General features: G+C 38.4%; 4 protein-coding genes across 13 annotated transcripts in view; 2 read left to right on the plus strand and 2 right to left on the minus strand.

Moving 5' to 3' along the window:
• Positions 1–956: 956 nt before the first annotated feature.
• Eef5 (eukaryotic translation elongation factor 5) lies at positions 957–5,582 on the minus strand. Of its 2 annotated transcripts, none has more exons than XM_064125617.1 (4): positions 5,442–5,582; positions 3,219–3,514; positions 3,005–3,139; positions 957–2,706 (listed from the first exon to the last, which is right to left on the minus strand). In XM_064125617.1, exons 2-4 carry the CDS (start codon positions 3,492–3,494, stop codon positions 2,635–2,637), a joined length of 483 nt encoding a protein of 160 aa, XP_063981687.1. In that variant the 5' UTR covers positions 3,495–3,514; positions 5,442–5,582; the 3' UTR covers positions 957–2,634. The 2 variants fall into 2 exon arrangements, with proteins under 2 accessions (XP_063981687.1, XP_063981688.1); XM_064125618.1 differs by having other exon boundaries at positions 5,304–5,444.
• Positions 5,583–5,778: 196 nt separating this feature from the next.
• LOC135164869 (uncharacterized) lies at positions 5,779–6,705 on the plus strand. Of its 2 annotated transcripts, none has more exons than XM_064125620.1 (2): positions 5,779–5,920; positions 6,188–6,705. In XM_064125620.1, the coding sequence occupies exon 2, from the start codon at positions 6,199–6,201 to the stop codon at positions 6,592–6,594; it is 396 nt and encodes a 131-aa protein (XP_063981690.1). In that variant the 5' UTR covers positions 5,779–5,920; positions 6,188–6,198; the 3' UTR covers positions 6,595–6,705. The 2 variants fall into 2 exon arrangements, with proteins under 2 accessions (XP_063981690.1, XP_063981689.1); XM_064125619.1 differs by lacking the exon at positions 5,779–5,920 and adding an exon at positions 5,974–6,085.
• Positions 6,706–6,840: 135 nt separating this feature from the next.
• Positions 6,841–26,771, plus strand: part of LOC135164851 (midasin-like) — a 62,273-nt gene continuing 42,342 nt past the window's right edge. The window contains exons 1-4 of one of the 2 annotated variants that reach the window (XM_064125563.1): positions 6,841–7,278; positions 7,972–8,078; positions 8,182–14,157; positions 14,583–14,711. In XM_064125563.1, coding sequence (XP_063981633.1) covers positions 7,992–8,078; positions 8,182–14,157; positions 14,583–14,711 — 6,192 coding nt within the window. In that variant the 5' untranslated portion in view covers positions 6,841–7,278; positions 7,972–7,991. Of the gene's footprint in view, positions 7,279–7,888; positions 7,905–7,971; positions 8,079–8,181; positions 14,158–14,582; positions 14,712–26,771 lie in introns of those variants that run through there. The other variant, XM_064125562.1, reaches the window with a different exon arrangement.
• LOC135164859 (uncharacterized) overlaps positions 14,767–26,771 on the minus strand; it is a 77,451-nt gene continuing 65,446 nt past the window's right edge. For all 7 annotated transcript variants that reach the window (XM_064125589.1, XM_064125587.1, XM_064125586.1 and 4 more), the window contains 7 exons: positions 22,481–22,682; positions 20,477–20,729; positions 19,373–19,627; positions 19,011–19,127; positions 17,958–18,140; positions 17,125–17,427; positions 14,767–17,029 (listed from right to left, as the gene is read on the minus strand). In XM_064125589.1, coding sequence (XP_063981659.1) covers positions 16,844–17,029; positions 17,125–17,427; positions 17,958–18,140; positions 19,011–19,127; positions 19,373–19,627; positions 20,477–20,729; positions 22,481–22,682 — 1,499 coding nt within the window. In that variant the 3' untranslated portion in view covers positions 14,767–16,843. The remainder of the gene's footprint in view (positions 17,030–17,124; positions 17,428–17,957; positions 18,141–19,010; positions 19,128–19,372; positions 19,628–20,476; positions 20,730–22,480; positions 22,683–26,771) is intronic.

Below are 26,771 nucleotides of genomic sequence, written 5' to 3' on the forward strand. Positions count from 1 at the left end.
TTCTAGGATTTTTCGTTTTGTCGCTGAATAATAATGAAATACTGACTATTATTTAAAATCAATAGCATTTGATAAAAAACTTCTAATCAAAACATCCTCTTAAGGAACTCCTTAAAAGGTGCCTTGGGTTTTTCCATGTCGTTTCTTGCTGTTAATTAATTATTAGAACTTTCAGTATTTTTGTGTTCGATGCATCTACGAGATAAATGACACTGTGATTTGGCATAATCGATTCAAAACCATAGGCGCTGGAGACTGATATTTTGCATTATCAATTATCATTTTTCCCTCACTGAACAATTTAAATATACATAATATTCAATTGAGAAGAAAAAAACTATCACTTGTTAAAAATTTTTATCTTACAATAATTAAGAGTCAAATGTGTTTTCACTTACCATGTAAAAAACATAATGTAGATAAAGATTTATAAAGTAATCTAATGTCAATCGAATGTCGCTGCTATTTTTCTTTCATCTTTATAGATGTAATGACTCCTGAATTATCCATTTACTTGGACGAGGAATATTTCTATTATTTGTTCAAATGAATGTATGGAATTCTCAATGGTGGGCTGCCTGGTAATTAGTGCTGAATAATTAATGTTTTTCTTCATGAAGCGAAGGGAGTTTATGAATTTTTTATTGTCATACATCAAAGGACCGGAGTTTTACTTATCCTTATTCGGAGACCGCTCATATTTTAATTCAATGCTCTAGATTATTCACCTCCAGCTTCGATCACTGATCAAGTGAATTTAAGTTTACTTCACAGCATTGTCCTGATAACGCTGGATGATAAAAGGAAGAGATGATTTTTGGAATGTCTTCTCTGTTGCTTTTGCTATAATATAGATCCGAAAATTGCCTCCGAGATGATTCGGACAATTCTTCAGTTCGAAAGATGAATGAAAGTAATTAACAATGTGGGATTCTATCGAATTGAATTCATGGAGATTAGTATTCTTAGAAAGCGTTTTATTTCATTTTTTTCTTCGTATTTTTCAAAATTTTCGTAGTACCTTTCTGTGACAGGTCTAATTATATCCACGCATACATATATATTTCGTATTTTTATTCCATTTTTTTCGTATTTTTCTTGTATTTATCTATATAATTTTTTTCAATATTTCAGGCTGTGTGACTTTGAACTCTGAATATGATTGACAAATTAAACTGAGGATATCGATCGGGAAAAATGAAAAGAAATAATTCTAATGATTCGCAATGTACGCTGCAGGTATTCATGTTGTTTTCTTTTATTGTTCATTTGAATTTTAATTTTTCACTTGGTCCTCTCTCCAAGTTCATCTACATTTCCACTTGCAATTATTGAGAAATAGAAAAAGAAAAGGAACGTGAGGTAACACGAAGAATTCTGTATTAAAAGTATTTTGAAAATTTGAATTTTCCATTTCCAATTTTTGGAGAGAAACTTGTGCCAGCCTTTAACACCCAGTCTTATGTCCCCTTCTACCCGATATGGGTTCAGGTATCTCTATATTGTTTTATTCAAAAACCGTTCATTCGTTTCACTTGATACGAGAGAGAAGGCAATGTGACACGTTTGTAAATGTTCATTGATTTTCATCGTATTCATAATTAATCAAGTGGATGTCAAATAATCAGTAAAGAGAGATGTTTCTCATCAAATTCCTAACAGCCTAGTTTTATTCGGCCCCGAATAAGCTTTATTCATCAAAATTCAAGAGTCACTAAATGTAATTATAGGCCAAGAGGCTGAGAAATACTCAACGGAAAAGTGAGTTAATTAAAAAATAGTAAAAAGTATAAAGATGAAAGTTTCTTTTTGGATAAAATAGGTACTTAACATTCCCAACTAAAGATAAAATCAAAAATTATAACTATCAATTATCCAGATAATATTCATTTGTTTCTTTTACTCTAGTCAGCGTTCAGATGGAATTCATGTATATGATCTAGCAGAATGGCATGTTCCCTGAAAAAATGCTCTTTTCCTCATCGCGAAAAAAAACATTTGCAGGAGCAATTCTGTGATCTTCGCCTCTATTGATTTCCGTCATAAATCATTGTGCAGCTATTGTGGGTACAATATACTGCTCTCAGTTAAGATGAAATGAAGCAAAACCAATGGAAAACAAAAATGTAAAAAAAAGAGATTTTTTTTGAAGGCTTGTCCAAGTTTTATTTTCAATCAACCCTTTTTTTGATGAAAAAATTGTTTCTGTCGCCCTAGTCTCTTATATAACAAACAACATGTGTGTAAATGTGTATTTGTTTTGCGCTTCGCATTCTCCTAGCTCAGACTGTCCATCGTAAATGTCGATCCAGCCAACTTATTACTTACACTGCTTAGAAACTTTGTTAAGCACATGTTCATTCGGATATTAATTATTACCCAATTAGCGTATGTTGTTGTTTTTTTGGTAAATGATTCAGGTGTTGTTTTATACTTTAATTAAAAGTTGTTTTATTCTCCCTTTTAACCACTGCTGAGATTTGATGTTGGTTGGAACTATTGGTTCGTTATTCAAAGTTGTTTTCTTTATTTTTTTTTTTTCGTTATTATTTCTTCTTTTTTTTCAGTTTACCAATGATTGAGGTGTCGATTGGCTAAGCGGGTGAGGTTGTGTACGGCTTTAACTGAACACAATTATTTGTCGAGGGCAGTGTTGGTTTTGATGGCAATTACCACTTCTTCGTTACAGGCTTTTAGAACAGTGCACTGAAAATAAAAGATAATGAATTATAGACATGATGTAGAGGTCTGTTATACTGTAAAAGTTAAATTGGTAAGAGAAGTTTGCAAAGTTTTTTTAAAAGTCTTGATAGAAAAATGCTTAGACCGTTTCAGCAGAATATTCTATTTTACAAGTGGTATTTTGAATTACCGAATGACGTCAGCATTTACAAGAGGCTAAGTATGAATTATTTGCTGCTGAGGCATATTGTCTGCACAAATTGTAACCTCAAGTTTCTCATTACCCTTTGCTTTACAGATTTAGAAATAATAAAGTATTTACGAGTATGTCTTTTCCAGCTTCATAGTCGGCACGGAGCTGAGCACCTAATTCACCATCAGGGACCTTGAGATCCTCACGGAGGTCACCGTTGTCGGCCATCAGGCACAAGTAACCATCGTCAGATATGTCTGTCAGCTGGGAAGAACAAAAAAATTAAAATGTAACTTTAAACTCTTAAATGACGAATTTTGCAACGGATAAAAAAATAATCTACCTGATAGTCTTCTCGCTTAACGAAGGGTACATCCATGTTGTGTGTGGAGGGACAGATATCTTCGTATTTCTTCGATGTAAAGATATCAATACCAACGAGATGTACCTTGGCATGGCCGTGTTTACCAGTTTTTGATGTTGACATCTCAACAATTTTACATGGTCGTGATTTCAACATGACAAATCCATTTTTACGCAGTGCTGAACACTGCATGGGATAGGTCACTGATGCACCGGAATCACCGGTCTCGAAGTGAGTATCCTCAATATCTGCCATTGTTGGGTTTTACTGATTTTCTGTAATTTATTAAAAGTACTTTTCATTTATCACAATCGGTATTCAATTATTAGATTAAAATATACAAGAGGATGTTAAGATTAATTTTGCAGCCGAGGGTAATCGTTATGAAGAAGGTATAAATAAGAAAATCCATTTACACTTCACGTCTTTATGGAACTTATCGTTTTCATCATTTTTTTCAAAAGAACGAATAAGAAATTGAAATTAATTTTTAATTGTGAGATAATAATAAATAAATATAAATAAATGATAGAAATTAAAAACCCTATTTTCTTTTGGTATTGTGCGGTTGTCATTCCTAATACTGATAATTGTGTAGAAGATATAAATTAAAAAACTCATTTGCATTTAATACCATCGATTGAGAGTTCAATACTCTCCTCAGGGCGATTTAATTCCACACATATGTATATATAAATATTTCTTATCTATAAAATTAAGGGCACAACATTCCAAGAATCACAGAAATCAGATTGTATTGATTTTTCATTTATATCTTTTGAATATTTACTAGTAACTTATTAAATGAACCTGGGCGGATGTAGCAATTGAGCACGGTTTTCTAGACTATTAATCAGGTTGATTAATAATCACACCGATTGAAAATCAAAATGGCAATATTATTTCTTACTGATATTCTTTGCCCGATTAATTCAATGCGACTCCGGAAATTTCCCCAAAGTCATCAGACCCCACTTCTGATCAGAAATCCTTTCTTGTACATTATCTGATACAAAATATATCAATTATCAGATTTCTGATTCATTAACGCGACAGATGAAGTATTCAAGATTTTGTGTGCTCTCCCAACCCATTCACCAACAATAAAAATATTAGATTTTCTTCAATCGACTTATCTCAATAATATAATTATAAACATTTTAATTATGAGATAACTTCATGACGTTTAGGGACTGCAAAATCTAAAATTACACGCCTCCTCAGATAAACCCGTTGACTCTTCCACCCATTCCCCGTCAATTGCCTCAAATTTCTGGAACTAATTTCGAAAATCCCAGAGTTCATCATGCAAATCTCTCAAATAATTTAGCTCCGACATAAATTCATCTCAAACGTCAATAATTCTCAAGACCAAGGTAAGAAAATGGTAGTGCCTCGTGGCAAGATAAATGCTTCCAATTGCCAAAATAAGACACGAAAAAACAGTCAAGCACCGAGAAAATCTACAAAAAAAATAAGACAAAACTGACAAACAAAAATAATAAAAAAGACATTTCGCCAACTGTGGTATACGTAAAATGTAGCGAAAAGCTGCGGATGACTGTGACGATGGCTCCGGGGATACCGAAGCCATGTGGCATATTCCAGCAATAATCCCGACAAAATTCTGTCTCACTAACCAATAATTTTCCCGTATAAGGTCCTAAAAAATTCAACGAATTCCAACGAGGTTTGAGTCAATGGCCGGGTCCAAAGGCTGGCCTTAAAGGGATTGGATAATGAAAAATAAGGAGGAAATAAAAGAAAAAGGCCATAATGCTGGTGCGGCTCGAGACACGGGAGCACACAGACGAACTAACCAAGAATGGGTAGCGATGGGAGTATTCGAGACTCCAGTGCAAGAAAAATCATGGATAATGAGCAAAACATTGTTTGAATATGAGAAATAACATCAGGGCCACAATCTAATAATTTATTTAAACAATTGAATGCCGTATTTGATGCAAAAATGTGGAAAGATGGCGCGAAACGAGGCGCCAGCCACATTGCCATCAGGTACCGTTTGTCATCGTCACAGTCGCCTTTTAATTATACTGCTAATACCTCGGTAAATCAAGCACTTTTTAGCCAATTAATACGACCGTATGTGTACACTGTTAATTTTAGGAATGTATCCGGTGTTAATAGTATATTATCACAGTATAATATTCACAAAAATCAGCAACAGCTCAAGATACTCACATGTGATCAAAATGGATACTCTAACCAGAAGAGCTGATGGCGCTTGCGCAGTGCACTGAACGAAAGAGGGGTCCTCTACACTGGAATCACGGATTTTCTGAACCGTCTGTCCCAACCTTTCTACCTTTGCCGCTTCAGAGTAATATCTCTGTCTCTTTCTACTTTCGTTTTTTTCACTACTGTGGCATGAGATTTTTTAATTTCGGACTGATCGCTGGTTTAAATTATATTTCGAGTTGATTCGGTGACGATCAAAGGTCAAAGAGGGTGCCTTGTCGGCTGCTGTGAATAATTGTTTAGGGAGCTGGGCACGATGACATCAGTTTGTTGATGTCATTGTCAAGGATTTGACTAGAATTTTTTCAAGGTGGGAGGAGTGGATAGAGACATCTGTTGAACGTGCGTGTTCTTTTTGTGTGTTGATATTTCCAGCCAATTTTCCTGAAAAGAGGTTAATCATTGATGTAATTATATCAAAGGTATTCATTTTTTGATGCTAGTGATTTGTTATCAATTTATGTGCTATTTTAGAGTGAAGAAAATTGAGGGGGGAATCGAATTCATTTGATTTTTATTTCCGCTATCCCATACAACGTAAAACTCAATCTACAGTCCATTTGTTATTAAAGTATAAAGAAATATGAGTTCGTATTTTTTATGATATGCAATCATTCGAATGATTGAGTGTTCACCCCCTTGGACAGTTTCAACTAAACAGTTGATTTGTTTTGTTTCTTTGGTTGCAGATAACTATTCAATGAAAATGTCATCACCTGACAAGGACGATGTTGACGTTGAACTTCTGGAGTCAAGTTTCACATTTCACGACTATACTGAGATAGTTGAACAGTTTGCTTACACATGCCAAATCATGAAGATGGAGGACAGCTTCTATGTTTACATTGGACAGTCTGAGAACGAGCGTATGGATGGGCTTATCTATGCGTTCCTCTCGGCATACGACAACCTTCCAGTGGCTGTCAGACTTACCGGGCTTGCGGAGCAGGAATGGTCACTATCTCTTGCTTCTAGACTTACGGCGTTGTCTGGAAAACATGTTTATATTAGTTGTAACTTGGAGGTTCCTTGCTATTTGAAGGTTGCCATTGGGAAACGTGTTACTGCGGAGTTCAAAAAACATATGATTTCGTAAATATTATTGGGGGAATGAGTATTGAGGAGTCTAGTTACCAAAACAAAAAAACATTTTAAATGAATGGGGAGAATAAAAATGATGAGAATAAATGTACTTTTTGAAATTTTCGATGAATATTTTTCACTTTTAATGCCAGTGAGAGTTTTTGGTGAGAGCGAGGAGTGATTGTGAGACTAATTGCTACTTGTAGCTGGAAAATTTGTGATGCCTTTAATTTAAGCTTTGGATTTCCACTTGGATCGGTTTTTATCTCAACTTGAGGCCCATTTTTGAAATGATTACTAAGGTTGACATAAACAATTCAGCATTTCCAAGTAATATTATTATTTAACCACTCACAGAATTTTATTGCCACAGAACAATGGTTTTTACATTTGCACCACACTTCAAAAATCCATCAAACGTTATCAGAAATGTACAAAAATTGTCTACAATTCTGAAACTCCATGAATTATCGAATAACGATAAAACTAAAAGCGATATTTTTTTACATTAATCTGATCAATTCCCATAAAATCGGAAAAACATTGAAAGCCGAGAAATATATCAATAATACCTTCTTAAACATTTTAAAGTACTTGAACGTACCAATACAGATGGCGGTGCTGTTATTGGTTTCAATATGGCCGCTATGGAGGTACCGTTGATGGCGTTTTTTTTGCAAGAAACATATTTCATGAGGTAAACAATGTTTCTAATTCACCAAATCTCAATTATCCTGATAGGAGATAAAAACTGGTGCCACATTGGCCGGAGCCTGCCCAATGTTGGCCAAATCGGGGCCAATTTGAGGCTCCATGAGTTTTTTATCATCTATCAGGGTTGACAATTTAGCAATAAAAACGTTTTCTTTGAGAGATATTTGTATGTTATCTGAATAGACGTTGCATTCGCGAAATACCATTTTGCGATAGAGTAATACTAAATTTGGAGGATTTGTTATAGAGTTGTGTTGGAGTGTCTGAAAAAAAACATCAATTTGCTTTTGCGCCTTTTTCTGAAACAAATTTCGAGAAGATTCATTTTTCTCATTCCAATCTATTATCTATACAAAGTTAAAAAATCATTATCAATGTTGAACGATAGCCAACAAATCGGCAATCACACGTAAATAGGAGTAGACAAATCTGACAAATGCACACGAATGAGAGTAGTTCATGTAGCACTCATGAGGGGGCCATTGTTTTTAGTCACTGGGGGGCGCTCGCAGACCGCCTTTACACAGCCGGTCCTTATCTAAACACGTTCCACAACACAACGCACGTGTATCGGCTTGCCATAACCTTTTAATCGTTTCCGGCTATAAAGTGTGGATAAATCTTTGCCTCACCTACAGTTAAACAATATAAACCTAAATAAATGAATTTTTCGCAGTGCTATACGAATTTTCAAAGATGTTACGTGACAATTTCGCCAAATATATCGAGAACAATTCCCACCTGAAAACATGCGAGCAATTTAGAAATTTCATCGACAAGGCGGTGAGTATTTTTCTGCATTCGAATATCGTCCCTTCGAGCTTCTATTTGTGGAAAACAATTCCAATATCCACAAATAATTAATTCCTTTACTGGACATTTTCAGGAATTCACCGAAAATGATCGTCAACAACTACTTGAGCTCTTATCTGATCGTCTCATCAACGAGGCTAGTTCGACCATTGTCGTCAATTTTCCCCAGTTTTTTCCCATCATGCTTTCGATGACAATACCCCTCGAGCCCTCAGAATTGTCCACAAGACAAAGATCAACATTGCCCCATGAGAAAAAATGTATCCTTTTGAGTGAATGGTTAAACCACCACCCAGATGTCTTGGGCTATACCCTCCGGTACTTCGAGACTCACCCAGCGCCCTTTGAATCCGTCACGGAGAACCCAAAGTTTGTCAACAAGCGTCCGAAAATACAGAGAAAAGCATGCACTCCCGTTAACAAACCCAAAGAGCCTTCCGACCACGACATTGTTAAGGCAACTTACAAAATCCTTCTGGCATCTCCTCCTCACTTTAAACGCAAATGGAATTGGTCAAACTTTTACCGGTATTTGGATCACAAAAATGACGAAGTTCGTTTTATCGTCATCAAATGCTTGGGTATAGTCCTGGAGATGTCAGAGATGAGGACAATGTCCTGGATTAAATCATCGATCCCACATTATGCAAACAGCATGCCTAAATTTGCCCTTGGGAGTCGCGTCAACTCACCTGTATTATTGACAGAGGATTACGACCTGAAAGAAGTTGAGGAGTGCCTCGATGATACTAATTTAGTATCAATTGCCGGAGTTTTGTTACCCGCCTTGAAGAAAAATGATCCAACGTCCCTGAGTCTCATCACAGTTCCCTCGATGGAGTCAAATCTACGAAATCTGGCACTGGCAGTTGCATCAAGACAGGCTGTATGCCTTCAGGGCCCAGTTGGCTGTGGAAAGTCAGCTCTCGTAGAGTACCTGGCTCAAATAACTGGCAGGGGACAATCAGACATCATCAAGGTCCAACTGGGGGATCAGACAGACTCGAAAATGCTCCTTGGGATGTACAGGTGCACTGACATACCTGGGGAATTCGTCTGGCAGCCCGGTGTACTGACGCAGGCTGTTTTATCTGGGAAGTGGCTGCTGCTGGAGGACATTGATAGTGCAGCTTTGGACGTTGCCAGTGTTCTCAACAGTCTGATGGAGACTGGAAGCCTCTCCGTACCTGGATATCGTGATACAGTCTACGTTAAGAGTGGATTTCAACTGTTTGTCACTCAGCGACTCATCACAACGATGACTGGGGCCTTCAAGCAATCCTCAGGTGCATCTGGCTTGATGGAGAACCATTGGTTGTGCGTCCATATGGAGCCCCTTTCAAAGGAGGAATTAATCACAGTGGTGCAGACACTTTTTCCAGTTCTTTCGACCATCGCTACGAAGATTGTTAATGTTTTCCTCCTATTCTCGAGTGGTAATCACGAGGCTGGAAGCGAAAATCTTTCCAGAGCTGCCGGAAGGCTGATATCTACGAGGGATTTAATCAAGTGGTGTACTAGAGCTATCGTCGACTTCAAGGTTTCCTCACCAGAGTCAGCTCTGAAAGTTCTTCAAGATGCTATTGATATTTTTTGCTGTTCAGTACCAGATGTAGCTCTGAGACTTGAACTAGCTGTGTCTATCGGTAATACTCTGGGGATCATCAGCACAAAAGCAGAGTATTTTGTTAATTCCCATAAACCATCTATTTCTATCCAACCTGAGACATTCGGAGCAGGGAGAGCTAAAATCAATCGTAAAAGTGCGCGTTCAGTGCAATTGGATGATACTAAAGTGAAATTCTCATTTACGAGGCCCTCGGCCTCACTTCTTGAGCGTATCACTAGTTGTGTAGCTCATAAGGAGCCTGTGCTACTCGTTGGTGAGACAGGAACTGGTAAAACTAGCTCGGTTCAATTTCTGGCTCGTAAAACAGGCCACAAACTCATCGTCATCAACATGAATCAGCAGAGTGAGAGTGCTGACCTCCTTGGAGGATACAAACCAGTTGATATAAGATTATTGGTAACGCCTATAAGAGAAGAATTCGAAATTTTATTCAGATCCTTCTTCGCTATTGAGCCTAATAGAAAATTCTTGGATCACGTGGCTATTTGCTACAGGGATGGCAAATGGAAGACTTTGGTGAGTTTGATGAGCCACAGCACAAGAGCGGGTATTGAAAGACTACTCAACGGCAAACATTCATCGTCATCTTCCTCGAGGAAGCGAATTCAAGAGGGTTCGAAGACAATTTCCCAACAAGATGCAGAATTGCTTATCAAATGGGAAAAACTGCTGACTAAACTGCAGAAACTGAAGTCACAGGTGAAGGCAGAGCTCTCTCTGGCATTTGCGTTTATCGAAGGGAGCTTAGTGAAAGCCCTGCAGGACGGACACTGGGTTCTGCTTGATGAAATCAATCTAGCATCATCAGAAACCCTGGAGTGTCTCTCGGGATTGTTGGAGGGGTCTTCAGGGTCCATCTCTCTCTTGGAACGTGGGGATAATGAATCAGTCAAGAGACACCCAGATTTCACAATGTTTGCCTGCATGAATCCAGCTACAGACGTAGGCAAGAAGGAGCTGCCAGTGGGGTTGAGGAACAGATTCACTGAGTTTTATGTCGATGAATTGACGGAACGATCAGATCTTCAGTTACTTGTGAGCTCTTATCTCGATGATTTGAATATACCTTCAGTCAAAGTCGAAGCAATTGTCAAATTGTACTTAACTGTGCGAAATGAAGCTATGCAATCGTTGAATGATGGGACTGGGCACAAGCCACATTTTAGCTTGAGAACATTGTGTCGAGCCCTGAGTGTAGCTGCTAAGAACCCTTGTGGAAATGTTTTAAGGTCCCTCTATGAGGCCTTCTGCTTAAGCTTCTTGACTCAGTTGGACCAGAATTCATATCCAGTGGTCCACAGACTGATTACCCAAACCATCTTGGATCAAAAAACCATGAAAGGCACGTTGGGAGCTCCAATACCAAAGCCAAAATGTGGAAGGGACGAAGACTACATCAACTTCGAGGGTTACTGGGTGGTGAAAGGAAGCTTGGAGCCAGAGATTCCTGAGAACTACATTTTAACGAGTTCCGTACGTCGAAACCTCAAGGATCTTGTGAGAGTTGTATCCATCGGAAAGATGCCAGTTCTTCTTCAAGGTGATACATCAGTGGGTAAAACTAGCTTGATCACTTACCTGGCGAAGGCGTCTGGTCATGTCTGTGTTCGTATTAACAATCACGAGCACACAGATCTCCAAGAGTACGTTGGGAGTTACGTCGCGAGTGAGACTGGTAAGCTGGTCTTCAAGGAAGGGGTATTGGTCGAAGCCATGAGGAAGGGCTACTGGATAATCCTGGATGAGTTGAATCTCGCTCCAAGCGATGTACTAGAGGCCCTCAATAGAGTTCTCGACGACAACAGGGAACTCTTCATTCCAGAAACACAACAAATAGTCAAGGCCCACAGCAATTTTATGCTTTTTGCTACTCAGAATCCTCCAGGTATTTATGGAGGAAGGAAAGTGCTATCCAGGGCTTTCAGGAACAGATTCGTTGAGCTTCATTTCGATGAGATACCACCAGCTGAACTACAAGTTATTCTTCATGAACGTTGTCAAATGCCTGAGTCATACTGCAAGCAAATCATCGACGTTATGACTGATCTACAAATGAGGAGAAAGAGTACAGCAGCTTTCTCCGGTAAACATGGATTTATAACTCTGCGGGACTTGTTCAGGTGGGGTGAGAGATTCAGACTGGCTGAAAATAATGAAAAAGGATTCTATGACTGGAGCCAGCATATGGCTGATGAGGGGTATCTGGTGCTGGCTGCCAAAATCAGAAAGCCTGAGGAAGCGGAAGAGATCAGACAAGTTATTAGGAACCGCCTCAAGAGAGATGTCGACCCAGGGAATCTTTTTTCACTTAGTGACAAAACTTCGACAGTGACCAAACCAATCCTCGAAGCTATTCTAAATAAAACAATTCCTGGATTTGAACATATCGTGTGGACGTATCACATGAGGAGAATGGCAGTGCTGGTGATCAAATCCTGTCAGTTTAAAGAACCAGTCCTGCTGGTGGGAGAGACTGGTGGAGGGAAGACCACGGTTTGTCAGTTAGCTGCTGCTATGAAGAATAAACATTTGTGGAGTGTCAATTGTCACATGCACACTGAGTCCTCGGACTTCCTGGGAAATCTGCGACCGGTAAGGGATCACAGCGATGATAATCAGAAATTATTTGAGTGGGTAGATGGTCCACTGATAACTGCCATGAGAGCTGGAGATATTTTCTTAGCTGATGAGATTTCTCTCGCTGATGACAGTGTACTGGAGAGGATGAACTCATTGCTGGAGCCTGAACGCAGTCTTCTACTTGCTGAAAAAAGTACAGACTCCAATACTACGTCAAATGAACTGGACAGCGTCATTACTGCTCATGAGGACTTCTGCTTCGTTGGAACCATGAATCCAGGGGGAGACTATGGAAAGAAAGAGCTGTCTCCAGCACTCAGGAATAGATTTACGGAAATCTGGTGTGAGGGCTGCACCGACAACTCTGATCTTCAACTTATTGTCGAGCATAATTTACGTTCACGTCCTCATGTAGACAATCAGACAATTGCAACAGCTATGATGATCTTCTTGGATTGGTTAAAGTCCTCTGAAGTCGGCAAACGTTTCTCTGTGAGCATCAGGGATGTTCTGACTTGGGTTGATTTTATGAATTCTTCCTCTACACTATCCACCAGTGAGGCCTATTATCATGGAGCTTGTCTAACGTACATTGATAGCCTGGGCTCTGGTGTCACTGGGACCGAGAGTTACGAAAAACTAGAGTCATTCAGAATAACGGCCATTAACTTTCTACGGCATCAGACGCGAGAAAACTTTGAGACACAAGAAGAAAACATGATGGCAACAGATCCTGAGCTGAAATCTGATGAACTCTTTGGTGTGGCACCTTTCTACATTCCAGTGGGCCCAAGTGGCAAATTGGACGACATTGGTTTTACATTCACAGCTCCAACCACAGGAGGAAACGCTCTGAAGGTATTACGCGCCCTTCAATTGAAAAAACCCCTGTTGTTGGAAGGAAGTCCGGGAGTTGGAAAGACCAGTTTAATATCAGCAATAGCGAAAGCCTCGGGACACTCGTTGTTGAGGATTAATTTGAGCGATCAGACTGATGTGTCAGACCTATTTGGAGCTGATTTGCCTCTAGAAGGGGGCAAGGGAGGTCAATTTGCGTGGAAAGATGGCCCTTTTTTGAGAGCTCTGCGAGCTGGAGACTGGATACTTCTTGATGAACTGAATCTGGCGTCACAGTCTGTTCTGGAGGGCCTCAACGCTTGTCTTGATCATCGGGGCGAGGTCTACATTCCAGAGCTGGGGAAGACCTTCACTGTTAAACGTGGAACTAAGTTATTTGGCTGTCAGAATCCACTGAGACAAGGGGGAGCCCGACGAGGACTTCCAAAGTCTTTTCTGAACAGATTCACTCAAGTTTTCGTCGATGCTTTGTCTGACGATGATCTGAATATAATCACACAATGCCAGTTCCCAGAGTTGGGAGAGGACCTTGTTCGCAAAATTGTGGAGCTTAATTCGAAGGTTTCCTCACAAGCTGGACACACCTGGGGGCATTATGGTGCTCCTTGGGAGCTGAATCTAAGAGATATCACGAGACTGTGTGAATTAATTAACTCTTACAAGACGAATTCTTCGTTGGATAAATGCTTGTTTGAAGGTGTCGCTCTCATTTATTGTAGTCGATTGAGAAGCCCACATGACAAGGATGAAGTTTCAAAAATTTGTGAAAAGGTCTTTGGAAGAGATGAGTACCAGATATTACGGCAGCCCAAAATGCCAATTCTGAACGTCACTGATGAGCACCTTTACTTTGATAATGTGATTGTTGAGAGGACTGATAAAGCTCACTTCGAAGATCGTAATTTGCTGATCTTGAGGAGTCACATGTCTGTGCTGAAGGGACTGGCTTACTGTGTCAACATGAATTGGATGCCTATTCTTGTAAGTATTAGAAATAACTTGATTTATTTGACTTCCTTAATGCATTGATCAAGTATTCATTGAACGGAGTTGAATCGATTCAGAAGGAACAGATTTATGTGATTTGGTTGATTCTGAGAATTGACGTCACTGAAAGGGAGAGGTGTAGGGCAATCTCTCTGGGGCCTAGGGAATCTTCTAACTTGAATTTCATTGTTCCCAGTATCTCTCGAGCTTTGCCTCAATATTGTCTCACCCTCATGGAATTAATTAATCAAATTAATCGAACGGAAATTATTTTGCATTTCTAAAATCATAGTCCTGCCTTTTTATAGTTTATTCGCACTGATGTAACTTGTTAAGTTTTACCGTCCATAAAATTTCTTTCATTCTCAATCAACAGTTTTGCATTTTTTAAATTTAATTTCCTTCAATTTTGGAAACAGGTGGGACCATCTGGAGTTGGGAAAAGCTGTGTAGTTCGAGTGCTATCACAACTATGTGGACAAAAACTCCGCTCGATTGTCGTAAATTCAGCCATGGATACTACAGAGATTCTCGGCGGCTTCGAACAGGTGAGTCACAAAAATAAATATTTCTAAATAATTATTAGGGCGTACAGCGTTCTCCCAGTTTTACATTGAATATTTTTATTGAATAATCGAGTCATTTACACATGGATTAATGACGATCCACGTTCATGACAATAATCGACTGCTCGGTAGTTCTATATTCCATTCTCGTAGGCACATTTTTCAGTACTCGCAAAAAAAACGTTAATTCCGCAATTTCAAATGCTCAATTATCCACTAAGTAGCCCCAGAATCTACGACATTCCTCTAAATTACATGATATTTATTCCAATTTAACTATTTTTACATCAATTGAAAAAAATAACTATATTAGGGACGGGCGGGGCAAAATGGACACTTTAACTTTTTCCCAATAGAAATGAGTCTAGACATATTGTAAAATGAAGAATTATTTTTTTCACGGTTGAAAAAAATCCATTTAATAGAAAAGTTAATGATTAGTTAATTTCAAAATAAGTTCCAAGGGTGCATTTTGCCTCACTTTGCCTCTAATTGAAAATACTGAGATAGTATTTTTATACAAAGTGGACCCAAGAGGTGTCAGTAAAGTGCACTTCTATATCGAATTCAGGTGCAATGAAAATTAACAACATGTAAAAAAAAAATTGAATTTCTATTCTCGCGAAATAAATTTGAAAAATTTATCTATCGTTACATTGAATGGGGATGATTAAACATTGGCATCTCCATAATGATCTATCAACATGAATTTACAGTAATCTACATCGCTAATTGACAATTCGTTTATCTGTTTAAACACTCCGTTGGGCGGAATACATTTAATGAGCAATTTCTCCTTAATGATTAACCTTTGAAAATAATATCCTTCACTTGGCGCGTTAAAACAGCATTAAATTCCTTCATCATTTACGCTAATTAATGGTACAGCCTTTTTAAACCTAACGCGAAGAAAGAAGACAAATTAACTTTGCTAATTTATTTACAATATTTGACTTTCTCTTTATTCAGATAATTTTAGATTTTGTGCTTTACCTTTTATTTAATGCGCATTGGAAAATGCATATTCACATTATCATGAATATTTTGCGAATAGTGGGTATTCGGAAGTTTAGGGTTTATTGCAGGAACTGCGAGGGTAGTTACACATAATTTTGTTGTTACAGTTGAGTTATAAAAATCATTCTAGACACTGGCGAATAGACAATAAGCCATGAATATACGTACCACATCAGAATTTACATTCATAAATGATTTTTTTCCATGTGATTTGACGTTTAGTCAGCCACAAGACACGTATAATTTATTTAGAAAGGACACCAGTAATTAGTAAATTGTCTCCAGTTACATTTCACATAGTTTTCTATAGTTAGTACGAAATTTGGCTAGATCTAATGATAATAAATTCGTTGGTGCAGTCATAGAAATAGGGATGGAAAGAGGGATAGGGACTAAACAGATACAAGATAGAAAAATAATAGATAAACGTAATATTACATCATAGACTCAGCAATTACGCGTCAACGATTTGTCTCGAAGATTGAAAAATCAGTCTGTGAAGATATCAATATTTGCCTATACGAGTGCTCATTGAAATATGGAAGATATAGATATTTTTTCTCCATTTGCAACTTGAAATGCTTTGTAAAAAAATAATTCTGCGATGCTGTTGGCTACGTTTTATTTTTGAGTTTTTGATAACCGAATTTCTAAGAAATGCCGTTTATTTTACTATACATATACTCCATCAGAAGTTGGGGGGTATATTGGAGTGGAATGGGAAAGTTCATACAATTTTGCGATGCAGTCAATGGTATTACACTATCAGGTGAAAAGACTCACGTTTTTGTAAAAATGAAATTTATAGTAAAACTATTTTGAATATCTTGGGAAGTAAGAGGTTTACGGAAATTCTCTGGAATTTCCTGGGAAAAATGGTGTGAACGCCAAAAAACTGAAATTGCCTTCGATATCTATACGATCAGGGATATTTGCAAATTTATTTCATTCCACTCTCTTGGTATACGATTTTATTTCGTCTCAATGGCCATCAGAATACGACGTGGATCTTTCCACCAGTGTGTTCTTCTATAAAATACATTTATGAGAAGTAAAAAATTCATAAATTCCACTCGAATATTTAATAAACCGAAAAATTATTCACTAAGCATATCACTACTCGTTGGGCTGACAGCAGTATTTGCGTCACTCATGCTTGGTGGAGCTGGAAGCATTAAGCTCGGCCGTCTTGATAATTTCTCCTCGTACAAGCTTGAGACACTCTTAGGCCGTGGTATAACGATACTCCAGGGGTCCGGTGTAATACTGATAGGTTCATCTTGCTGTACATAAAATTTAATGAATTATTCAGTGTCTCATCCTGTCTTTTAATTGGTTGAAAATTGATATTTCATTGAATTCATGGGAATTGCCTTACCGGGAGATATTTAGCTGCTGGCGGTAAGGGAGGTTTTAACTGTGCAATGTCACTGAGATCACAGGCTGATACTGCTGTGGGTAGGGGTGGGGCTGGTGGTGAGGGAACATTCAGTGGTGGCTCGTATCTGGGGGGCTGTACCGATTGTAGAGGACTGTTTGCTGTTGATCCAAGGATCCATCGGGCTATGCTCTCGCAACAGCCACAGCAAACGTCTGAAATCCCTTGGCGGAGACCTCGATGAAGGGTTAAAAAGAGAGCCGGATTTACGAATGCATGGATGTAGGCGATGTGCAGGGTCACCTGTAAACAGATTACAAATGAGATCGTAAGGGAGGAAACATTTCCTGTTCAGTTTCAACGATGTTTTTTTTTCGAAAATCATATTTTTCAATTTCCGAGAGAAATTCTCCAACTTTTTCAACTGATGGAAAAACAAATACTATTCAAACGGTTGGAACAGTTTTGTATTTGTCCGAAATCAACGTTTTTGAACGGGGGTGAAAAATTGATTGGAGTAGCCTCGATGAAATGAATACATTTGTTTTCATATGCATATGAAAATATTTGGCGGATCCATAACTATCTTTCCAACTATAATGGAAAAAAAAGAATGATTTTACCGAGTCAATCAGTAGATAAGTTTCTCAACTGAATATGTCACAGGAGTAAATTTTAGTTATGGTTTTCTTTTATCCGTCGTAGTTATAGGAATATTATATTTTTTTTTCGCTAGAATGTTAGGGAGAGTAAATGTTTCTGAGAGTGTAAGGGCGATAAGAGTGCAGCGTCGATAAATTAATGTCTTTTTTATATTGATTGAACTTGATTACCTCGTAGCCGGTGGTATTTCCAATCACCGGATGATGTACCAAAGTCACGAAAAAAAGTGGCCCCCAGAAAATAACATAGGCAGCAGTAATGACCAGGAACATCTTCACCCTCTGCACACCCTCGCGCTCCATCCTCCTCAAGTAATTTCTCATTTTCCGGTGCTCCTCGAGCGCACCACTCCGCTAGAATTTACGAGATCGATGATTCAATTAAGAGTGTTTCTGTTGCCCCTCGGCGTTGAGAAAACTTGGGGATTTTACTAACAACTATGTTTAAGCTTAATTGAACGATACTGCGGGCGTATTTGTGTTGTTGAAAGTCGCGATGTTCTTTGGAATGGGAAATTTGTGTGCTTATTCAGTCTCTTCATCAACGGATATTCCATTGATTGAATTAATTAGCAATAAAATCATAATAAATTTCAATACTTCTAATCAGCAAAACTAAATAACTCAGTGAATTAACGAATTTGCCCCTACTATCTTCGACTTCTGAATAGAAATTCTTAAAATTCTAAGCACTTGAACTCGTGCAGAATTATAATAAATTTTACGGTTGACAAAATGTCCAGTCTTCCTTGTTGCATAAATTGATTGAATTAAAATTCACTCTATCACTATTCAAAAGCCCCATTCACCTGAATTTTCACAATTAATTAAATTTGATGAGCAATACGCTCTTCAATCCAATGGACAGCAACAACCTTCGAAATTGCCATGTTGGTGGCAATAAAATGTCGATAAATGCTTTCAGTCAATACACAATAGAATGGACATTAAAGATGCCATATTGTCTCATAACTATCATCATCCTCTACACCCTGTCGAATATATTCCCTTTCAAAACTCCTAGTCAATCTGCAAAAATATTTTTTATCACTCCGACCACAATATTCTGTCAGTGTTCAAACGACTCTGTTCCTCGGTAGTAAAACGTGAAAAAGCATTCCCTTTCGTGGATGAACTCCCGACATCGTTACTGAAACCCGTAAAACGCTATTTCCACCATAAAAGGATGCTTCGTACGCAGGAAATGTCAATGACGAATTTTACCTTGGGCGTTGTGCCATTCCTTTGGTCTGTCGTTCCACCATCTGCGGCTGGATTTGCACTGCTGTGGCCACCGCCCGTCACGTTGACAAGCGTTGTGACAAGTCCTGCTACACGAACCTGGATAGAAAATCACCATTATTGTCACACGTGGAGAAATTTAACGCTAAAACAAACAAACAAACATGGAGTGTATCTTCCGCTGAAATGCTCAATGGACTTTATCTGAGGTACTGGTGAAGTGCACTTCACCAGATGCCTTTGAATAAGGCAACATAGTGCCTCTTCAGCTGAATGTGGCAAATGAATTATTTCAAGTTGATGTGCTAGTGTAAAAGCCATTCACTATTCGGTTATTTACTCACAGCTTCGACATTGGCTTTGGTTAAATCCCGATGTAATTTTCTCAGATGAAATAACGTCAGTGAGACGCATATCACGTTAATAACAATCCAGAGGACATTAAGTATATAATGTCTGAATGGTCCATGAACAAGAGGGCAACTAGGTGCATTGTGACCAGACTCGGTATTTGCTGCGAGTGCACCACTGAGGAATGTTGGCCCGAGGTTTATCGTGATACTGGCGAACCATATCATGAAAGTGCCGAATAGAACGCACTGAAAAGGTGAATAGAACAGGAGTTACGATGACATAAATTTGAGAGTTTGAATTTACTTTTTATGTCTGCATGGGGGTGAACTTCTCCACCAGCCGACTCGGACCTGTACAATTGTTTATTATTATTCTTGATTAATGCAACTGGTTAATGTGCATTGATGTGCCGGTGGAAATTATTCAGGTGAATGAAAAATTATTCATTTTTCACGATATGTCAATTCTACATTGATACTGAAAATATGCAACTTTTTAAATCATTATTGATGTTGGAAAAAATTGTAGTGTCATGTATTAATGACATTGACGACATTGATTGATGTCCTGAATGATGTTCAAGAAGAGGACGTGGAAAGGGACTTGGGGAAAAACTTATGAGCGTTTAAATTTCATCGAACATGCGGTGAAATGCCAAATTTGTCACTAGAAGAGCAAATTTTCTGTTCTTCCGTCTTTTATGGATGAATTTTGAAATTTTTTTATGGAACTCAAATGTGATAGTGATATCGTAGGCCTCCTTTCATCCTAATAATTCCAATCAGCTAGATTTACCATTGTGGTCTGTATCACCATAGTTTGACCGTAAAGTGTATATCAGTACCTAAACCGCAATCAGTCACACCAAATCTTCGATCTCTACTATGTATCGTGCAAATTACTCCCCAAGGTGAAATTTGAATTCGCTGGTTGACATGTAATCATTGCCACTAATGCAATGAGGTGATTAAAAACAGCCGATCCCAATCTCTCCCGGGACTTTAAATTGACATTCGCGTAAATTGAATTCCCACAGATTTTCCAGGTTCAATCAATCAATCAACGAATTAATCAATTACCCGGTGGAAAATTACCTGAGGTGAATCCATCAACAACGGTGCTGTCAGATCAGCTTCTTCGTCACTCTCCGGAAATACTGGACTATCATTGAGCACTGTCGTCAACATATTGACAGTCGACACTGTCACCAGTAGTAGAAAAGCTGTTTCAACGAGTGAACACTTGTGCACTGGTTGACAGTTGAGTATACTAGAGCCCAGTGGTAATAATATAGCAGCTCGAGCACAGTCTACCATTGCCTGATGAAACAATAGTCCCTGCGACCACCTGAAATCCAGACAATAGGAGAAACTGTTATATCCACAAGTTTCCACGACCACCAGCGTGTTTGGGGGCGTTTATTTCATTCTGCTGGAGACAAGCTCGAGGGAGCACCTCGATTAGTCCCACCATCTTCTTTTTTTGTTAGCCTATCTCGGTTCAGCCGACGGACAGGCTGTTTGGCCATTGGAGATGATAATGTCAGAGGCAATCGTCCTCTGGCTTCCTCGATATTTTAAAATCTCTTTTTTTTTCAAGTTTTGTCGGGAGTTTTCTTCTTTTTATTCCTCTTAATTGTTTCTGCTCACACAATTGTGGCTATTATTCTGTTGAAACTCTGTTCTGAAGATACTTTTCGGGAGAGGACAGGATTGTTAGGATTCTTCATGATTGTTGCTGTATCAATTTACACAAACGGCAATTGCATTCTGTATTTTATTTCCACTTCCGCTATTTTCCTGTTCCTTTTATTGTCTCAGTCTTTTAATAGAAGAATTATCGATCAGGGAATGGTATTTTGCAATTCTAAAAAGTTGTATATTTATTCTGATGTTAACATCTGATTCCAAGCCGTGACCTGTTAGAATTGTGTGAAAAGTTGAGTGGAACTCGTTTCTTTAGGTAAAAAGGTGGATGAGATAGGCACCACTCTAGAAATAGTTGATGATGTACCTAATCAAATGCGGGGGAAACTGTGAAGTTGGCGCAGTTGCTCGGGCGTGGGTGATGGAGATCTCTTTCTTTCGGGCATTTGTAGTAGGAAGGCCAGAGAAAAAGGGGAAAAACCACATTCACTGCATCGTCTGCAGAGTCAAGCTACTGTGCAATGCCACGTAATCACACGATATGCAATGAATTTCTTGCATGTGAAAGGGATGAGAAGGTTCTGGGCGAGGCTTAATCTTCAGAGGGGATGAGGGTGGATGGATCTGTGGCATCAAGTGGCTTTGGCTCGTGCACCATGGCACTCCAGATCCTCCACATCGCGACAGACAGCCTGTCACACACCTGTCTACTGCTGTTAATGGTTGGTGGTACGTGTGCGGCACCAGAGGGATGAATATATTATGTGATGCAACGTTGAAAGCGCAATTCCAGATTTTTCGGGGGAGCGGCGGGGGGGGGGGGGATTATTGATCATTATGGATGACGGCGGTTGACTTTTGAAAGGCAGAAGCCATAGAAAGATTGGAAGGGAGAGTGACACATAATTCAATTATAATAAAAACATATTTCGAAAGCTGTGGATGTGCAAAATACTTCTAGACTGAGAAAAAAAAATTCAAATTGTATAGGAAGTCGATAATTGATGAAAATCGTTCATTGAGTTAAATAGTCGCAAAAAATTCAATTAGAAAATGATCCAGTTTCAATGTATTCGAGGGAGAAATAAATTAGTGCAGTATCGAATTTTTTTTCACATCATGGATAATTCAGAATGTCAGTGTCTGGTTTGATTAGTGTCGTTATTTTCCGTAACCGAATCCGTTTGATTCAAAACAGAATCCATGGGAGCAATAGAATATTCATTCGTCACATGAAGAATATATCGTTTCATATCGATTAGTGAGAGACACTGGTGGGAAAAAATTCTATTCCACGTCAAACGAGATTCTTTATTGCCTGAGTTAATCTTTATTAGATTTCCGGTTTAATTGAATTGTCTTGAATTACGTATCGGTAAATGTAGAACAGAGTTATCACGATTTTTAGTGGGTTATTGGTGACTTTGAAGAATGTAGATATTAATTGCTCACCTTCTGAGATGTCGCTTTGTTAAAATGAGAATCATTAGGATTATATTGGCACCCATTCCAAGGGCGCCTAGACTGAATATCACTGTTGCTTCCGTTACTCCACCAGGATGACACTGAAATACTTTTGTGGAATTGGATGTCACATTACCAGATGCTCCGATGCCAAATCGTAGATTGGCACCAATCATAGCCACAGCGGATCCTAAAAACAAGATGATCATTTTTAAGACGACCATGAAAGTTTGGGGAGAGGGAAAATTTTGGAGCAAGTGCCACTAGGAATTCGGAATTCCATTAATTTGTTTGGTATTTTTTGGAAATTATTGTAGATCTTCTCATGTAGTTTCCGTGTAGTCTCCTGCACTCCGTGCAGGAGGCATTCGATACGTAAATATTTATTTATTAAATTCGAAGGACGCTCCACGTAAATTAAAATTAATTTGCAAATCAAATTTAATGAAAGTTAATATAGCCGATAATTCATTAAAATACCATGAAATATTGAAACAATTGTTTCACATGCTTCACTGGATTATTACATCATGCATATATGATTTTCGCGTATCATAGTTTTTCCGGTAAATCCGCGAGAACACCGTCCGTTATTTTCGAATCAATCGAGCGTTCATTCATTGAACTAAGGGGGGAGGGAGAGGTAGAAAACGCTCAATTGGTCGCTCATTCGATCGTGTGCACAGGTGAGAAAGATATCCACTGTCAGCACACACCAGTCGGGTAGTTTACTAATGCGACGAATGAAGAGGAAGCCCTTCTTCGGCTCTCCCTTTTATTATTAATTTTTCATTGTCACATCGGATTTTTCTGATGTCAATATTGATCGTTTTTAGCGTTCACTCTTTACTGAAATATTGTACCTCTCAATTTAATATTTTCCCCTCAGTCTTTACGGCATTAGGGAGTCCTCATCCTGACGATAAATTTACCTGCCAAATTATGAATCTGGTTAATTGCTAATGGGTCTCACCTAATTAGCATTATACAGGAGATTGCCTCTCTATATCGAAGTCCTGCGTACCTTCTGTAATTCATAGAGGAGGGTGGAGAGGGTGGGAATGGTAAATAATAATTAAGAATAGTGGAGTCAGGGTAGAAAGAGTATAACCGAAGAAGTACAAATGGAAAAACTTCATCAGACTCCGTAGCCGTAACTCCGTTACTCCAAGATTGAAAGAATTTGTTTTTCAAATTTATACAACCCCGAAATATCGTTATGCATTTCCGAGATTGTAAACAGAATATTTATCCCTGCATTCGTAATATAGTTTCCATAGTGTGAAGTGGAATAATTAAATTCGTTACCAATGTTCCACATTAAAATTGAATCATCATATACATGAATATGCATTACGAGATATCTCGACGTGGCGTTACCCGGGGCTTTCTATTCGTTTGCTGGTGGCAGGAGTACGACCCAGATGAGATTTCTCATTAAAAGATCTTAATGACTCGTTGGAGAGTTTCTCAAAGTTTGATAACAGTACATTCGTTTCTTTCACCGCAAGAGTGATTTTCCTCATCATAACAATGATTTTTCACTCATCGGCATTTATCGTTGTGCAAAAAATCTTTTGCTCATTTTTGCACTTAATACATCTGTGGGGGGAGGAGGTATTTTTCATCATGTAGATGGGTCTCGGTGGATGAGGAGTATACTGATTGGATCCAATTCGAGATCCAATTATGCAGACGCAACTAAACTCGTTAAAACAGAGGGCACTCTCGTGGTCTCATCCCCTTTCTTCTTTATTCTTCACTTCTTTTATTTTCTCCTCGCTGTCATTCCTCCCTGTCTTCATTTTTCCACCGGAATATTTTACGACTCATTCGAATGTTCTTGGACGTGGGCTTGAGAGTTTTCTGACGGCTTGAAAGTTTAATATCCAGGCGAATTAAAGATTAAAATGTCGGTTTTATTATGTAGGTCTTAATTTCATACTTTTAAGTTTTGCAAATTGTGGCTTTTACTGGGGGTGCATTTGTCATGTCCATGACAGGAAGAATTACTTTTGTGATGGGTTTTTAAAAAGTTTCCATTTATGTGCAAATAATTCAGATATTTAGACAATTAATTTCAGTTCTTCGTAAATTGCATTTGTATTATTTCGTGAATTTTATGGTTTTCCCCATAATAGCGAAACAGAACAAAGAAAAGTTTTGTATTACTGTAGTGCAGAGGAGAAAATGGGCCGGTCACTGCGAATAAAAAATTCCTCTGCTCATTATAATTCAAGCTGTAGTCATTACATTCTATTTTTCTCGGAATTTTCTTTATGAAGTCTGCAGAATTAAATTGAAATTACTATGGTTTATATTTTTTTTATCCATGATGATTTTTTAAATTATTTTTACACCGTTAAAATGCCTTTTATACTGCTGAAAGTCGTAACCAAGCCCATTGTCGTGTGGCTTTAACATGAAAGAAATCGTGGTGAAATGCTTGAGACATCAAAAGAGGATTCACCGCTTCGGGGGTGCATGCCTCGGAAACCGACAAATTACTGTTGCGAATTCTGAAAGACGACTCCTTAACGGGTAACTCACTGACAAAACAAAAGTACTTGACCTGTCCACATAGTTTAGCCGCGATAGTGTAAATTATAGGACTGGAAAACTCTTACTTTAATTGCTCAATTTAGGGTTTTAATGGGGCGATCAAGATGATTGATGATGATGAGTTATCGATTGGAGGGGAGAGAGAGATGATTAAATGTGTAGAACAGTCAAATGATAATTGATAACTGGGATATGAGAAAAGCACAAATAATTCATTTCTGTCCACCGAATTTCGTCGCTAATTTATCGATCAATGAATTCATTTCTTTTAGGATTCCAAATTACTCAGGTCCTTTGAATTGATTTCCTACTATTTTTCGTACTGAAATCTTTATGATACAGTTACGCGGGTCTTTGGGTCACCGACTTTTCTCAACTTCACACCAGTCAAGCGTGGGAGTTCGAATTCTATCCAAATATTCAATAACCATTCTGTTGACATGGATGGTTGTTGACGGTGTAAGTCGGTCGAGATTAAAAGGGCCGAATGGATATTAAAATTCGATTTCAGGCTAGGGAGGTGGTGGGAATAAACGGCGGATCTGATTGAAAAATATCTGAGTTTCTTCATTTATTTTGGTAGAAAGTTTCTCTGGTCGACAAAATGTTACCTCAATTCATTTCACTCCTATGTCCGAATTTTCGCTGCATCCATGTTCGAAAACCCTATAATTTAGACAGCCATGTGGAAACAAAAAAAAGTGGGAAATAAAATCTCAATCGATAGGAGAAAAGCCCCGATGGAAAATCCACCCAACTCATTGAACTGTGTACACTTCTTTCTCCGTGTCCGCAAATTCTTGAAATCTCTCTCCATCGTCCCTCTGTCTCGATAGAGAGCTTCACCTATTTCAATCGTTGAAATACATCAAGCGTTATTGCAGCTTTTAACAAGTGGTTCTTCATCGGTGTGTGATACAAAGAGAAGCTTTTTCTCATTTTCCCAAAAATACGAGTGAATAAGAAAATAAAACTTAAAAACAACGTGAAATAGGGAAAAGATTTTTCATTACGTGAAAAGTTAACGGGAGAAATGAAAAATTGTGTGAAGAAAGTAGTGTGGGGGAGAGGTTGGAAGTTGGTGGGTGAAGTGAGCCGAAGTGAATTTGAAATTGGTATGAAATTGCAATGTATAAATGGACTTGAATTTATACTGGATGGTAAATGTAATTCAAACGTGTGTGTTGACATGTACGATTTTCATTTGGATGGGCAAAGAGGTGACTGCATTTACCAAACTTGCTAGCTTACGTTGGTAGAATGGTATTTCCATTACAAAGCTCACATCACTCGGCTTAGCCCGACAGACAGCCGTTAACATGCTGGTGATCTCCAGTTTCCACTGTTATATCGTACCCTTCATCCATGAACTATTCGAAAAGGAACAAAATTTTGCCATTTGAATATCCAGCGTGCCATTATTTCACTGTACATTTGACAAAGGACACTCTCAATTTGCGTTGTAATGTCGATACTTCCACTCACCGATGGGGACAAGCTCGTATCGATCTACTTCAATTTATACGTGCTAATGCCCTACACACCTGACCGAGCGTGATGGAGACCTTGTAGGATGGGTACCTCTCAAGTGACATTTGAAGCACGTAATGATGCATCGTGCATCTTGAGTTTAATATTATGCATCAGATTCTCCATAGACTGTGGAGATACGTTGTGAAGTTATCAAATTACTTGAGCCAATTTTATCCGAATTTTA

Source organism: Diachasmimorpha longicaudata, chromosome 7, assembly GCF_034640455.1.
Source record: "Diachasmimorpha longicaudata isolate KC_UGA_2023 chromosome 7, iyDiaLong2, whole genome shotgun sequence".
NCBI classification, from domain to species: Eukaryota; Metazoa; Arthropoda; class Insecta; order Hymenoptera; family Braconidae; genus Diachasmimorpha; species Diachasmimorpha longicaudata.